Genomic DNA, 14,783 nt, shown 5'->3' with positions numbered 1-14,783 from the left:
AGGAAAGCCATGGATGCCCCTAGCTTGCGTGTGGAATGCGCTCTTGGGGGAACTGTTAAAGTGCGTTTAGCCTTTTGATAACAGATTTGAATGCATTTTACTATCCAGCTGGCTATACGTGATTTGGAAATAGGGTTGCCTTTATGTTGTGGAGAGAAGGCAACAAACAGTTGTTTAGTTTTGCGAAAGTCTTTTGTCCTGTCGATGTAATACAGGAGAGCTCTTTTGACATCTAAGGTGTGCAGTGCTCTGTCTGCCACTGAGTCAGGGTTTGGAAAGAAAACTGGCAGTTCAATGTTTTGATTAATGTGGAACTGCGAGATTACCTTTGGCATGAACTTGGGGTTGGTGCGCAGTACCACCCTATTAGCATGAATTTGTAGGTAGGGCTCTTGAATTGTGATGGCTTGAAGCTCGCTGACACTTCGCAGTGATGTGATGGCTATTAGAAAGGCCACTTTCCAAGTAAGAAACTGTATCTCACAAGAATGGAGAGGCTCAAAGGGGGGTCCCATGAGCCTGGTGAGAACGATATTTAGATTCCAGACAGGCGAAGGAGGGTGTCTGGGAGGGATCACTCTTTTAAGGCCCTACAAAAAGGCTTTGATGGCAGGCACTCTGAAAAGTGAAAGGTGCTGTCTGTTCTGAAGATAAGCGGCTATAGCAGCCAAATGTATCCTGATGGAACTATACGCTAGGTTGCATTGGTACAGATGCAGTTGGTAACATATGATGTTCTGCGTGGAAGCATCTAGCAGATTAACGTCTTTGCTGGAATAGTAAATGACAAATAGTTTCCATTTGGCTGCATAGCACGCCCTGGTTGTAGGCGGCCTTGCCTCCTTGATGATGTTCATACACTCAGGGGGCAAGTTGAGGTAGCCAAACTCTATGACCTCAGGAGCCAGATCGCTAGGCTCAACTTTTGAGGATCTGGGTGCTGAATGTCTCCATGGCTCTGAGTGAGGAGGCTGAGGGTGAGGCGCAGCTGCTGGTGAGGCACCACTGAAAGTTCCAGGAACGTGGTGTAGCAAGCCTGCTGTGCCCACGTTGGAGCAACCAGGATGAGCGTCATGGAGTGCTGCCGCAGTTTGCGCACCACCAGCGGTATGAGTGGGGCTGGGGGAAAAGCGTACGCAAATCTGCCTGACCAGTTCATCCATATCGCATTGCCCTGTGACTGCGGGTGTGGGAACCTGGCGGCAAAGCTTTGGCATTTTGCGTTCTCTTTTGTGGCGAAGAGGTCGATCTCTGGATGACCCCACTGCTGGAAGTATGGCTGGAGTACCGAGGGGTGGATTTCCCACTCGTGCATCTGATGACTGTGCCTGCTGAGCAGGTCCGCCATCTGGTTGTCTACTCCGGGGAGATGCTCCTGCCCTGAGGAAGATGTTCCTCTGAATGGCCCACTTCCACATGCTCTGGGCTAGGTGACATAGCTGCGGGGAGTGTGTGCCTCCCTGTTTCTGGATGTAATACATGGCAGTCATGTTGTCCGTCCGGATCAACACGACCTTGTTGCACAGGTGCAACTTGAACGCTTTCAGAACCATGAAGATTGCCATGAGCTCTCGCAGGTTGATATGCATCTTCTGCTGTTGTGTTGTCCATAGTCCCTGCACCGTGTAATGGAGGACATGCGCTCCCCAACCCTGGAGAGATGCGTCCGTCGTTAGCACTATCTGTGGGACAGGCTCTTGGAACGGTCATCCCCTGCAAAGGTTTTGTGGAGTCCACCAATGCAGAGAGTTGTAAGCACGACCGGTCACCAACACTAGGTCTTTTAGATGCCCATGAGCCTGGTTCCACTGTTGTGCCAAGCATTCTTGAAGGGGAAGCATGTGCAGTCTCGCGTGCGGGACTATAAATATGCAGGATGCCATCATACCGATCAGTTGCATGAACACCTGCACTGGGAGTGATTGTTGAGGCCTGAACCTCCGAATGAGCAGCTGCATGCTGTCGACCCTGGCAGAGTTCGGCTGCGCTGTTGCCGTCAGAGTGTTCAAGGTTGCCCCTAGGTACTGTCGCACATGGGCTGGCTGCAGGTGTGACTGTGTAGTTGAGTGAGAACCCCAGACTGTGAAGGAGGTGAATTGTGCGCGACATGTGGCTGGCACACTGCTGGGCTGACTTGGCCTGAACGAGCCAGTCGTCCAGGTAGGGATAGACGTGAATATGTTGTCTGCGAAGGTGCGCAGCCACGGTCGCTAAGCACTTGGTGAACACTCTGGGGGCAGTGGTGACCCCAAAAGGCAGAACCTTGAATTGGTAATGCTGATTGTTGATGGTGAACCCGAGATATTTTTTGTGACTTGGGTGAACAGGAATGTGGAAATATGCATCCTTGAGGTCCAGGGTCGCTAGGAAGTCGCCCTGACTGAGCAACGGCAGGACCTGCTGTAAGGTTAACATATGAAATTGTTCTGAAAGGATGTATTGGCTGAGGGGTCTGAGGTCTAGAATGAGCCGCAGGGATCCGTCCTTTTTTGGGATTAAGAAGTACAGAGAGTACACCCCTGTACCTCGTTCTTCTGCAGGCACGAGCTCTATTGCCCCTTTTTGCAGCATGGAGAGTACTTCTTGCTGCAATAAGTGCATGTGCTCTGCGGACATAGGACGGTGCCTTGGGGGTATGTTGGGAGGGGGGGGGGGGGGGGGGGGGGGGAGGTTAGTTCTAGACAATAGCCGTACCGGATAAGTTGTCTCACCCACCTGTCCGTGGTAATGCCTTCCCAGACTGGCAGGAACTGCTGGAGTCTTCCCCCGACAGGTGTTAGATGGTCGGGGGGCAGTGACAAGGCGTCACTGTTTGTTGGGAGCTGAGGATCTGGCGTTGTTATTGCCACGTCCTCTGCCTTTGGCGCTCTTCCCACGGTATCCACCCCTGGTATTCTTTGTGTAGGTGGATTGCGTGCTCCCTTTGGTGTACTGGGCCTGCTGTAAAGCCTGTCCTCTTGAGGCTCCCCTATTACCGGAGCGACGAAAGGAACTGCCCCGAAACTGCTGAGATTGCAGAGCCCCCATGGATTTGGCTGTCTGTGTCCTTTTTTATTTTTTCGAGTGTTGTGTCTACCTCGGGACCAAAAAATTAAGTCTGGGTTAACCGGCTGGTTGAGCAGAGTTGTTTGAATCTCGGGCTTGAACCCAGAGATGCGGAGCCATGCGTGACGTCTTAGCATCACACTAGTGTTTATGGCCCTAGCTGCCGTGTCTGCTGCGTCCAGTGCGCATTTGATGGACGCATTAGAAATCAATTTCCCTTCTTGTATAATCATCTCTGCTCCCTCCTTGTACATATCAGGCAGGTGTTGCAACAACTGTTCTAGTGTGTCGTAGTGCGCCCTGTCGTATCTAGCCAACAGGGCCTGTGTATTGGAAATCCTCCAAATTTTAGCAGCCTGCGCTGCCACTCGTTTTCCTGACGCCTCTAGAATCTTCGATTCCTTGTCCGGAGGTGGAGCGTCACCACTAGTTTGTGAATTTGCCCTCTTGCGGGCATTGGCCACTACAAGGGAGTCCAAGGGGAGCTGGCCTTTGATGTAGGTGGGGTCCACTGGAGCAGGCCTATACTTTTTCGCAATCCGTGGGTTGATAACCCTAGCTTTTGTGGGTTCTTTGAAAATGTCCGCAGCATGCTTGAGGACCCCTTTAAGCATAGGCAAAGTCTTAGTGGAACGTTCAGAGGTGGAGAAAGTGTCAAACAAGAAATCTTCGTCCACTGGTTCTGCATGCATCTCCACGTCATGGTTGAGTGCTTCCCTTTCTATCAAAGCGTTAAACGCCACCGTGTCCTCTGTTGGCAATGTTTTGACGTTGTAGGACTGTGCGTCTAGCGTGGCATGTGGATCATCAGGGTCTACAGTTTGATCTACAGCCTCAGACCACTGTTGTGGTTCATCCTGATCAGTGTCAGCGTGATAAGCAAAGGCCGCTTGACCATAGTCTTCACCCATGTCCTCCTAGCTTTGTGCTGGTGAGGTGGCAGAGTCCTTCTTCCGTTTAAGAGGAATTTTGTAACCCTCCAAGGGATGTTCAGGCGCGATCTTCCGCTTGTGGATGGTTAGCCTGCCTGATTCCGCGTCGATAAAGAGTTTCGACTGGTTGTCGTACGAGGGTTCGTGGAACACAACCCCTTCGGTGGCGGGCTTCGAAGGCGCCGACGACGTCTTGGAAGGTTCGGCGCCTCTGTGGAGTTCGAGTTGCTTCGCTCGAGCCGATGGCGGAAGACCGAACTTAATCGGAGGCTGTCCGACGGTTTTGGAGCTTGATGTTGTGGTCGATTCGAGCTGCTTCAGCGCTTGAGGAGGACGCTTGCTTGATGGCGTCGACTCGAGCTCTCGGCGTGTAGCATTTCCAGCTTTAGGCGTCAACGAGACCTGCTGTTTCGGGTCGGCTTTGGCTTTCGGCTCGAGGTGCTTGCTGAGCAGTGGCTTGAGCCCTGAAATCTTCGGCTTGACGGCCTTCTTCGTTTGGAGGACTTTGGCCTTGTCGCCATGTTTGTGCGTCAACGTCGACGCCGTCGAGGTGACGTGTTTGCTGGTTGAGCTCTGCTTCGAAGCTCCAGTCTTCGAGGCGACAGGTACTTTCGACGCCGAAGGGTTGTCGATAGTCTTTGATTGGACTGGCGTCGAGGTCGAACCGACCACCATCTTAAGTAGTTTTGGTTTCGATTTCGGCTCCGTTGGTTTCGGTTTAGATCTAGAGGAATCGACCGATGGCTCCTTAGATGTGTTCTTAGCCTGGCTTGGACGCGGGGCTATAGAACGTGTAGAAAGATCTTGGCTAAGGCCTTTCGGCGATGCCTCGACCGGAGCCGTAGGGAGCGTAATGTCAGTTATAGGCCCCGCTACTGCGGTTGGGCCTGGCTCATCACTGGAGTCGTCATCGACGGCTCCGATGGCCCCTTCATCGTCCCCTACCTCGACAACGTCTTCTTCATGGACGTATTCTTCAGCTTGCTCGTCCACCTCGAAGTTGGAGTCTTGCTCCGACGCTGGTTCCGACTGCTCTTCAGGAACCTCTTCTTCTTCATCTTCGACACCTTCTTCGTCACCGGCCTCGAAGATGTTGACCGGTTCGGGCGCCGACTGCCTCGCTGCACGTCGAAGTTTAAGCGTCTTCTTGGAGCGGAACTTCGAGCAGGCCATACAGCTGGCCTCGTTGTGCTTGGGGGACAAACATTTATTGCACACTGGGTTGGGTGCACATCGATGTGGGGGTATTTTGAATTACAGACGGGGCATTGTTTAAACGGGCTCCGATCCATCGTTGTTGTAGTCTGGGCCTGTGGTGTCGAAGCGAGAACCAGCTTCCGACGTCCGGTTCGAAGAACTGGAAAGGAACAGGCACCGAACGAGACAATACAGACGCTTTGAAGGCTTTTTGGCCTTAGGAAAGAGTCAATACTAAGTTTCCGAACTAGAGTTGAGAAAGTACATCCGAACCCAATGGCGGAAAAAAACAATCTGAGGATGGAGAGGATGCCCATGCGCACTGTAGTCCAGGGGAGGAGCCACCTATCTCGTGATACTTCGAAGACTCTTCCAGGACAACAATGTGCAATGATCCGGACCCAACACTACGTGGCGATCTATGCACAGATATGAATTCAGCAGCCCACATGCCTCAAACCAAATATTACACATAAAATAGGTCCTGAAAATGTTTCATTTACAGCTTTAAAATCATGAATCAACCTTTAATATAAATTGTCTTTTTTACCTTTCAAAATAACACATGTAGCTCTCACAAATCGAAGTCCACTATCTTGAAGGTAGAATTTTTAAAACCACTAAACTATTACGTTTAAAACACACTTTTCACATCTACTTACCGTGTTTTCACGTTTGCCCTCACAAGAGAAAGACACTAGCAAATTACATATATAATGAAAAAGAAAAAAAAAAGCAATGTATTAGTATGTGTGCTGAATGTGCGCATGCTAGTTGTTTGCGTGGTGGGGGCCGTTTTCATTATACTCAATACAAATGCGAACTATTGGTATGCGAGGTAATATTAGTGCTGTAAAACCATGCGTGGTAAAACAACATGGTGTAATGACATGCAACCATTTGAAATTATTTGCTGCGATTCTGGCTTGGGGGATCGAAGGTGAAGTCAAGAGCGCCTACGAAAAGTAATGCCATGGTAGTAGTCATGAGCTGCTAAAAGAGAAAAAGTCTGCTGCAGCAGTAATAACCTGATTTGAGACCAGCAATCCTTCATTCAGGATTTCCACAAAGTTTTCCCTCTTATCCCTAGGGAGATGTTCCGCAAACTGGTTCATAGATTCCCACAGTGCCCTGTCGTATCTGCCTAGAACAGCAGTGGCACTGGCTGTTTTAATGGTGGTTGCTGCCGTACCACACATTTTTCGACCCACAGTGTCTAACTTCCGACTTTACATATCAGGAAGTACTGTAGAAGTGGGAGTAGTGGCATATTGCTTCTTTGTCGCAAGAAGGGAACCACCCCCATTCCCGGGAGACCCATAGTGTCAGGTATCGGGTCCCTTTTGGAACCCCTTTCCAAATTTTGTGATGTATTCCTCCAACCTTTGGTACAACAAACCCCGGCATATGTGAAAGATACTACTGAAGTTATGCGCATCATTAATGGCTGGGAGGACACCGATGAAATGGACCTTCTGTTGACCATAGATGTAGAACAGCTCTACACTAACATCCCCCAAGGAGAAACACTCACAGCTATTGAAACTGCCCTGAGAAATGGTGAATGGACATCCCCCGCGTCCATCTCATTTGTCATGCAATGTGCTACTCTTGCACTAACCGAAATATTTTGGGAATTGGACAACCACCTCTGCCATCAGTCTCAGGGTACTTCTATGGGGAGTACATTTGCACCCAGCGTGGCATGCCTTTACATAGCTCCCTTCGAACAGGAGGTGATACTACATGCCAGCAACCCCTATAGCAACAACCTGAGACTATGGAAGAGGTACATTGACGATATTCTCGTCTTTTGGAGAGGTGACTTGCCTACCTGTATCCAATTTTGTGAATGGATCAATACCAAAAACAACTATCTTATGTTCACCCACATCATTTCTAATTCACAAATTCCATTTCTGGATTTGACCATCAGACTCCACAATGGTAGACTAGACACTACACTTTACAAGAAACCTACTGATACTAACAGTCTGTTATTATACAGTAGTTATCACCCCAAAACTCTGAGGGAAAACCTTCCGTTCAGCCAGTTGCTCTGCCGGAGAGGAAGTTGTACCTCTGTACAGGATTACAAAAAAGAAGCTATTTTGCTAGCCACGAACCTAGTGAGGAGACAATAACCCAAAAAGACCACCACAAACTGCATGAAGCGCACTCGCAACAACCACCGCAATGGGCTTCCAGAAATTAAAGAGCAGGTCCCTGTCAACACCATCACTTGCGTGACCACTTTCTCACCCAGGTCCCAATTGATCAAGAAAGCTATAAACAAACATTGGGGCATTCTGAAGACAGGGGCTCTGGAAATAACGTAACCCCGATTTGCCTTCAAGAGGACTAACAATCTCAAAGATCTACTAATACACACCAGACCAAGTACTAAATCTACAATCACACAAAGATGCCTATGGGGTCTGCCCCCGGTTACCGGACATTACCCCTGTGGGACCTGCACCGTTTGCCCGCAAACCAAACCAATGAAGGAAATCAAATTATCCGACACCTTCACATGGGTAATGATGAGGCACACTAATTGCAACATCAGTCGCTGCATTTATTTACTGACATGCCCGTACGAGAAGCTCTATGTTGGAATGACCATGAGAGTAGCTAAGACTAGGATAACGGAAAACAAAAGCAATATCCGTTGTGGGAAAACCAACACCAATCTGTACACACGTTACAGCAAGAAAAACATCTTCCGAAGAGCCTCGGGGGGCTCATCCTGGAAGCACATCCGACCATTACACAAACAGCCCTATTTAGGCTAGAACAGAGGTGGGTACATCGTCTTAATGCAGCGAATCATGGCTTTAACAACAATATCCCCTGGAGCTCGCTGAACATCTGACTGTATTCCTTGGCTAAGAGTCTAATGCTATATGCATAACTACTGTGCACTACACCGCTTCAGGATATAGCCAGCTATGTCACCCCCTCTTGCACCAACCTTGCTTCATGGGTTGACTATGATAAGCCACAACACGCCGAGTAGATTCTCATAGTTGCCCCGAAAGTAACAACATGCTCGTATTCACTGCTTCCTCTCCTTACTTTTACCCCTGTACAGCCCAACATAGGGTAGTAAGCTTTATATCAAGCATGTTTTGTGTTGACATGTTACCAATTTTTGCAAACCGGGGTTCCCACTCCAGCCCTCACGGTTTCATTGACCATTTTAATATGATCAGGCATTTATGAGGTTACACACAATCCACACCTATAAACTATACTCAGAGAACCACAGTGTGCGCACTAAGCTACACTCTTAAGATGGCCGCCGTGTATCCTGACTTAGTTGCAAGCCTCTCATCCTTTTTCACTGTGTAGCAACGAGGCCACGCCCCCGCTAGTGCCGTGCCCGTGACTCCCGCTTTCATGCAAGATACTTAAGCCCTGCGTTTCCGAGGCGACGTCACCTTCCTGTAGAGAGGCGGACCGGGTAGGTCGTTAGTCGGGTTCCACATTAGGAACAGGTAAGTGCCTTGATGTATGCTAACATCCTGACTCGACGCGTGGCGATCGGGCAGGTTGCAGTGTGCCACTTTGTTAACCCTGAATGTCACGGGCGTGGTTCGTTGTGGAAACCATTATGGTCCCGCATTGTGCTTTTTTCAAAAGCGCCCCCCACTGTTCCAACCAGCCCGTGCGGGAAGCAGGGGCTCTACAAGGACTGCCTTGGCATTTGCACAACTTGAGCACTCAATCACAGACAGCGCTGGCGCCGTGCTCCTACCACTGGCTGTGCCTGTCCAGTAACTTGTGGGGCACCGCTGGGCTTAGACATATTGGGCTTTTTGGTACATCCACTCCGTTACTCTTGTGTACCTCTTGGGAGGCAGTGGCTCCTCTCACCTCATGTTTGTTATAACCAGTGCAGTACCTACATATTCTTGATTGCTGATCTCCCTTTCCATGTGTTCCCAACCTCCAATTTCCGCAGTGACACCACTTTTTGGGTGTCCATTTTATCCGCTGCACCAGATGAAGCCACACTTCATACTACTCTAGGTGAGTTATCACTGTACTCACGTGATTTGGTGCAGTTCCCTCACGTTTTTCATGGTGCTTTATATGTTTTGCTGTGAATATTGAAGCAGCATTGTGGTTTCCAGGTGGTAGCTAAATTTTGTGATACCCACTAGGAACACAGTGATTTTACCCAACCGTAATCAATTTGCGCACAACGTCCCATGACATACACTCTATACAAACATGACTGTTGTGTTTTTAATTGCTTGTTTCTATTACAGGTGGTTACAGATCCCTAGGAGGCAAGTCGCTAGGGTAATACCATTGGCAGGTACCATTAGACCTTTGCCACACTCTTTGTAGATAGTTTGTATTATAATACCGTTTGCTCACGGTCCTGAAGAATCGCCAATGATCATTATATGACAAGTCTAGGGCAAGAAACATGTCGACCATCTGGAAGTAGAGTAGGTAATTTGTTACATAGAAAACAAAATACGTTACCCCTCCCTCATTATTTTATTCAGGCAGGGAACCCAACAGAATAAAGTGTTCAAGAGGATTCCCGCACCTGTTTTAAACCACACAGCACACATCTACACCAGACTAGGCCCCTCACACCCACTGCACCCTTACAGCAAGGAATAAAAGATCTCCGCCAAAGAGCCCCGTTAAGGGTGCCCGTTGGGCATTGCAGAGCCGGCCCAATGAGGAGCAGGCTCATATAATGAAGCATGACACCTAGCTTGCTGGGTGTGTGAGAGCCCTAGTTCCAAAAAGAGGGATTCCCCCCTCCTTGGCTGACCCCCTGTAACACGTTGCCAGACATCACCAGTCATGGCTTTCTAATGGTGACCAATATTTCACCTAGGAACTCTGTACTCTTCTTTGTTTGAATGCTTCTTTTTCGTTACCACAGTCACCTAGTCTGATGTAGGATCTGTTCGCAGGATAGTATGATCCTGCTCTGGAGGGTGGGATTTCGTTTGAAGCGTAGATGGTGCTGGCTTAACAGAGGCTGGTGCCAGGAAGAGATCCATAGAAGGTTCAAGGAGACATGGTACTAAAGGCAGCAAAGTTCTTGATGCTGACCTGTGGTGTAATCTAAAAAATGATTGATGTCATTGGTGTTGGAGTTCACATAAGGATGTTAAGTTTTGTCACTTCCCTTACAAAGAGCTTTTGAAATGTGGTGACACTGAAATGTTGGGAGTATTTTCCAGTAGAAGTGGAGGACATGGCCGTATGATATCTTGATCGAGATCATGAATCATTATGATGGGAGTGCCTAGAATGATGGTTTGACCTGGGACAAAATCTGGGTCCTGGAGTGAACAGTGCCTGTGGAGCTGAAGGCGCGTTGGAGGAGGTGGAGTTGGAGAAGGTGGTGGTAGTGGAGGAGGTGGAGCTGTAGATGGTTGGACCCCTGAAAGGGAATATGCTCAAGAGTACTTCGACTCTGGGGAGGAGTGTGTGCATCTTCTCTTTCTTCTTGCCTCCTGTAGTCTAGACTATGTCAAAAGAGTTCTCGACATTGACTGACCTCGGTCTGCTTGTAGTCGCGGATGGCTGACAGCGCCTCAATGTGGAAGTGCGCCTCGACTTCGAACTTTGATGGTGTCTCGACATGGACATGGACCTCGACGTCGACCGTCTTGATGGCCTTGTTGTTGATGAACGCCTCAATGTCGAGCGAAGCCTGCGGGTCGACTGAGTATTTCTCGACGTCAAAACTCCTGGCCTAAACGCTCATCTGCGGCACTTGCTCGACGTCCAACCTTGGATAGACGGCTAACAGGTCGGTGCCATACCTCTCCTCAACATTGATGCTCTCAATGTCAACCAGGATCGATGGTGTTCTTGAGCCATTTTCTTACTGGCATGCCCACCAAAGTCAGATGACAGAGCCTTGTTAGAGGTCTGACCCTCTCCTCGCCCTGAGGTCCCACCTTCTGACTCTTGTTTTCTTCACTCCTCAATATAATGAAAAGTCCCTGCAGTGATGGCAAGAATCAGGACATGATATTCTGGGAGGCAGAGAATACACCATCATGAGGGTCTGTCTTAGCCTTTTTCCTCCAACAGGCTGAGCATTTATTTGAAAAAGGAAAGGCATTTCTTGTGAAAAAAGCCTCCAATTTCTGTGAGAAAAAAAACTGAAAAAGCCAAGGAGAGACCAAAGACATTGAGTAAACAGTTGTCACCAAAATTCAGCTTGAGAAAAGCCAAAAATTGGCTGAGCTCAGTGTTCCAGGGTCCTGTCAGTGAGAGCAGGACAAAAGAACTGAAGCAACTGTCACCTGCTGCGCATTATGGGATACTGGTGGTATCTGGGTTCTTAAAGGCACAGTCTCTTTTTTGGCCATGTAATGACAGCCTATGAGGCTACTCTGTCCTGCTCTCCTTTATCTCCATCATAAAAAAGGGGTTGTGAGGGATACTACAGACCCATATCACTTCTCTCGTTTCCAGCTAAACTGCTGGAGACTCATGTAGCCACCTGTCTTAGTTCCTTCTTGGAAGGCACCAAGTTCTTGGACACCCATCAGGCAAACTTCCGTCCAGCACACTCCACTGAATCTGTGATTCTATCTGTTATTGATGACCTTAAAGGACAGGCTGACATTGATTGCACTTGGGCTTTGATCCTCCTAGACCAGTCTGCGGCACTTGATACCGTGACCCACAAAATTTTGCTGGACCGCATTGCCGCAGCGGGTCTCGAGGGTTCGGCACTTGACTGGTTCAGATCCTTTTTGAATCTAACACTGTAGTAATGAGTTGTGGTGTCCCACAGGGCTCTTCCCTCTCGCCGATTCTTTTCAACATATACATACGCCCCCTGATATCTAGTCTTCGGCAGCTGGGGGTAAAGATCTTCAATTATGCTGATGCTAGGCAGCTAATCTTTGCCCTGGAGAACTCCACTGAATCTAAAGACTTCGTCAGGAGATCAATGATGCATGTAAAAACTTGGATGAACAACAACCAATTAAAGATAAACTCTGAAAAGACTAAGATGATTATTCCCAGTAATACACTAGCTCACTGGACTCCCTCCTACTGGCCCCCTGAGTTAGGTGTGGTCACTACTCCTAACCAGTGATAAAGAGCCTGGGCCTTCATATTGACTCTGATCTCTCAGAGTGCCCAAATTGGCTCAGTTACATCTGCTTGCTTTGTCCAACTCCGCAAGTTGCGTAAGATTAGACCTTTTTTTTAGTAAAGAGGCCAGTATCCAATTTGCAATAGCCCTTATTCTATCTAAAATGGACTACGGTAATGCCCTTTTATATATAGAGACATCGTCTTCAGATGATCCAGAACCAAGCAGCGAGAATCATCTACTTTAAGGACAGACGCTGCCACATTACCCCCTTGCTTAAAGATCTCCACTGGCTCCCAGTGGAGCAGTAAGCTATGTTTAAAACTTGCTGTATTCTTTTAAAAGCTACTCAAGAAACTGGCCCCACATTCATTGCCTCGCTAATCAGTAAGCACTCACCCCAGTGCACTCTGAGATCTATGCATCAGAATCTTCTGACTGTGCCTAGAATCAGACGTAAACGAATTGGAGGGACCCGGTTCTCTTTTCTGGGTCTGAAGCTCTGGAACGCAATACCTACCTCCCTCATGCTTGAGGTTGATTACCTTCGGTTCAGGAAACAACTTAAGACTTGGTTGTTCACCTTGGCCTATAACTAGATGCTACTCTGCTTAATTCTTCCCCACTCTGACTCCCCAGCGCCATGAGACCTGTCGGTGTACGTGCGCTATATAAATACCTAAGTAAAATAAAATAACATTTATGCTGTTTGCAAGTCATCACGGAATATCCTTAGATACTTTATTCTGGCATTTTTTGCCTTCATGATGAAGAATCTGCCAATTGTAGCCTAGGTATATGGGCTGTATAATCATTCTATTTCTTTAGTGTCCTGCATTCCTTCCCGGGGGAAGGCAACATTCTACACTTAAGACATATTAAAGAACAGCTCCAGGTCCCTGCACTTGAACGGGACTATTCAGGGCTATGAGAGAAATATATCCAACCCACCCAACTACACACACACACACACTTCATATAAGAATACATGTACACACAAATAAATAACTAAAGTAAAATATAGATCTAAAAACTATAACAAAGAATTATTATTATTAGTAAAGTATATTAAGTACATTTACGATGAATACAAAAAAGTACATTGTAAAAAGTTTTGTAAACTTAATAATAAAAGAATAAGATAGATTTGATATATCAAAATAACTGACTTCGATCTGGAATCATACAACCTTCAGGCTCACCAATTTATAGCTGCCAGCAACCACCCTGCATTGAGCCACTAATCTTCAAGCACCATTTCTTTCTCAAAAGGGAGATTAAGGTGGCTAAAAGGCTGTATTGCACCTGGCCAGTTAGCCTTATCCACTTGTAGCTTTGTTAGCACCAGTCTGGCCTCTTCTTCCGTAAAGGGTATACAACATTAAGCAGTTACTATCTACTTTATATCTAGCTACTACAGGTATATAAGGTCCCACTGGTCAACAAAAAGCAAGAAAGAGCATCTTGGTAGCAGGACGTATGAGCAAAAAAGGCTCTGCTATAAATGTTTTAAAGCTCTGAGAAGTACGGACAATGGGTGTTAATGGTTCCTGCATAGAGAGGAGTATAGAACTAACTGGTGTACGGGTAATACAGGGAGCACAGACACAGTGCTAAGAGACTAGAAGCAGCGAAGCAGCGTAGTCAATATACAGGAAGAGCAGGCATTGAATCATTAACATGGACTGCACACAAACAGGCTCAAGAAGCACATCAATATTCATAAGGGGAACAAGCAACTAGGAAAAGTGCAGAAATCTAGGTATACCGTCTGAGACCCCTCTCCGTCAGAGCTGACCATTGTGACGGTGTGTGTAGTAGATCCGACCAGGCTGCCTTCTTGTCCTAGGAGAGTAATGCCACCACTGCTGCCTTGCGTCACCATGGTGATGGCATTGCCCAATGCTTGCAGGTCCTCATGCGACAGGCTGACCTGTGACAGAATATAGTAGTTAGTTTAGCTGTATAATGTGCGCAAGGCAGTACTCAGCTGTTCAAATCTGACATATGCATTAGAAGAGATAGCATCAAACATCACTTGCATTGTACACAAGGTCCAGTGGCATAACGAAAAGTGAAGGGGCCCCAAGGAAAGAGGGGGTTCCCCATCCATTTTTGGTGAGTGGGAGGGGCAGGAGGTGGGTCCATCCATGCTCCTAGTCTTTCACTTCACTTGGTCTGTACACAGTCCTTCCATCATCCTCTACAAGTCACCTTCTTACTGAGGTACAAACTTGCATCCTACAAGCTATTATCCATTCCTTTCTTCAGGAAGATGAACTGTTAGAGCTATCTAATTAACATCCCCATGCCCGACCAGACAAGAACTCGCATATTTCTACACCAAAAACACCAACCTCCTGATGTACCATAGTGGTAATGGAATCTGATACGTGCTGGATACACACCGGATCTGTAGGGGCACACTGAATCATCCTATAACCTGTGCCCTGGACTAGCAGTCAGAGTTGTGATAGATCTATGTGGGTTCATATTAATACTGCTGT

At 47.7% G+C, this 14,783-nt stretch overlaps 1 protein-coding gene across 1 annotated transcript in view; it reads right to left on the bottom strand.

The window, feature by feature from the left end:
- Positions 1-14,783, bottom strand: part of ZNF76 (zinc finger protein 76) — a 233,896-nt gene that overhangs the window by 12,924 nt on the left and 206,189 nt on the right. The window contains exon 12 of the mRNA XM_086923235.1: positions 14,045-14,209. Within this exon, the coding sequence (XP_086779361.1) occupies positions 14,045-14,209 (165 nt within the window). The remainder of the gene's footprint in view (positions 1-14,044; positions 14,210-14,783) is intronic.

Source organism: Lissotriton vulgaris, chromosome 5 (genome assembly GCF_964263255.1).
Source record: "Lissotriton vulgaris chromosome 5, aLisVul1.2, whole genome shotgun sequence".
NCBI classification, from domain to species: domain Eukaryota; kingdom Metazoa; phylum Chordata; class Amphibia; order Caudata; family Salamandridae; genus Lissotriton; species Lissotriton vulgaris.
This window is presented reverse-complemented; position numbering and strand designations above follow the sequence as displayed.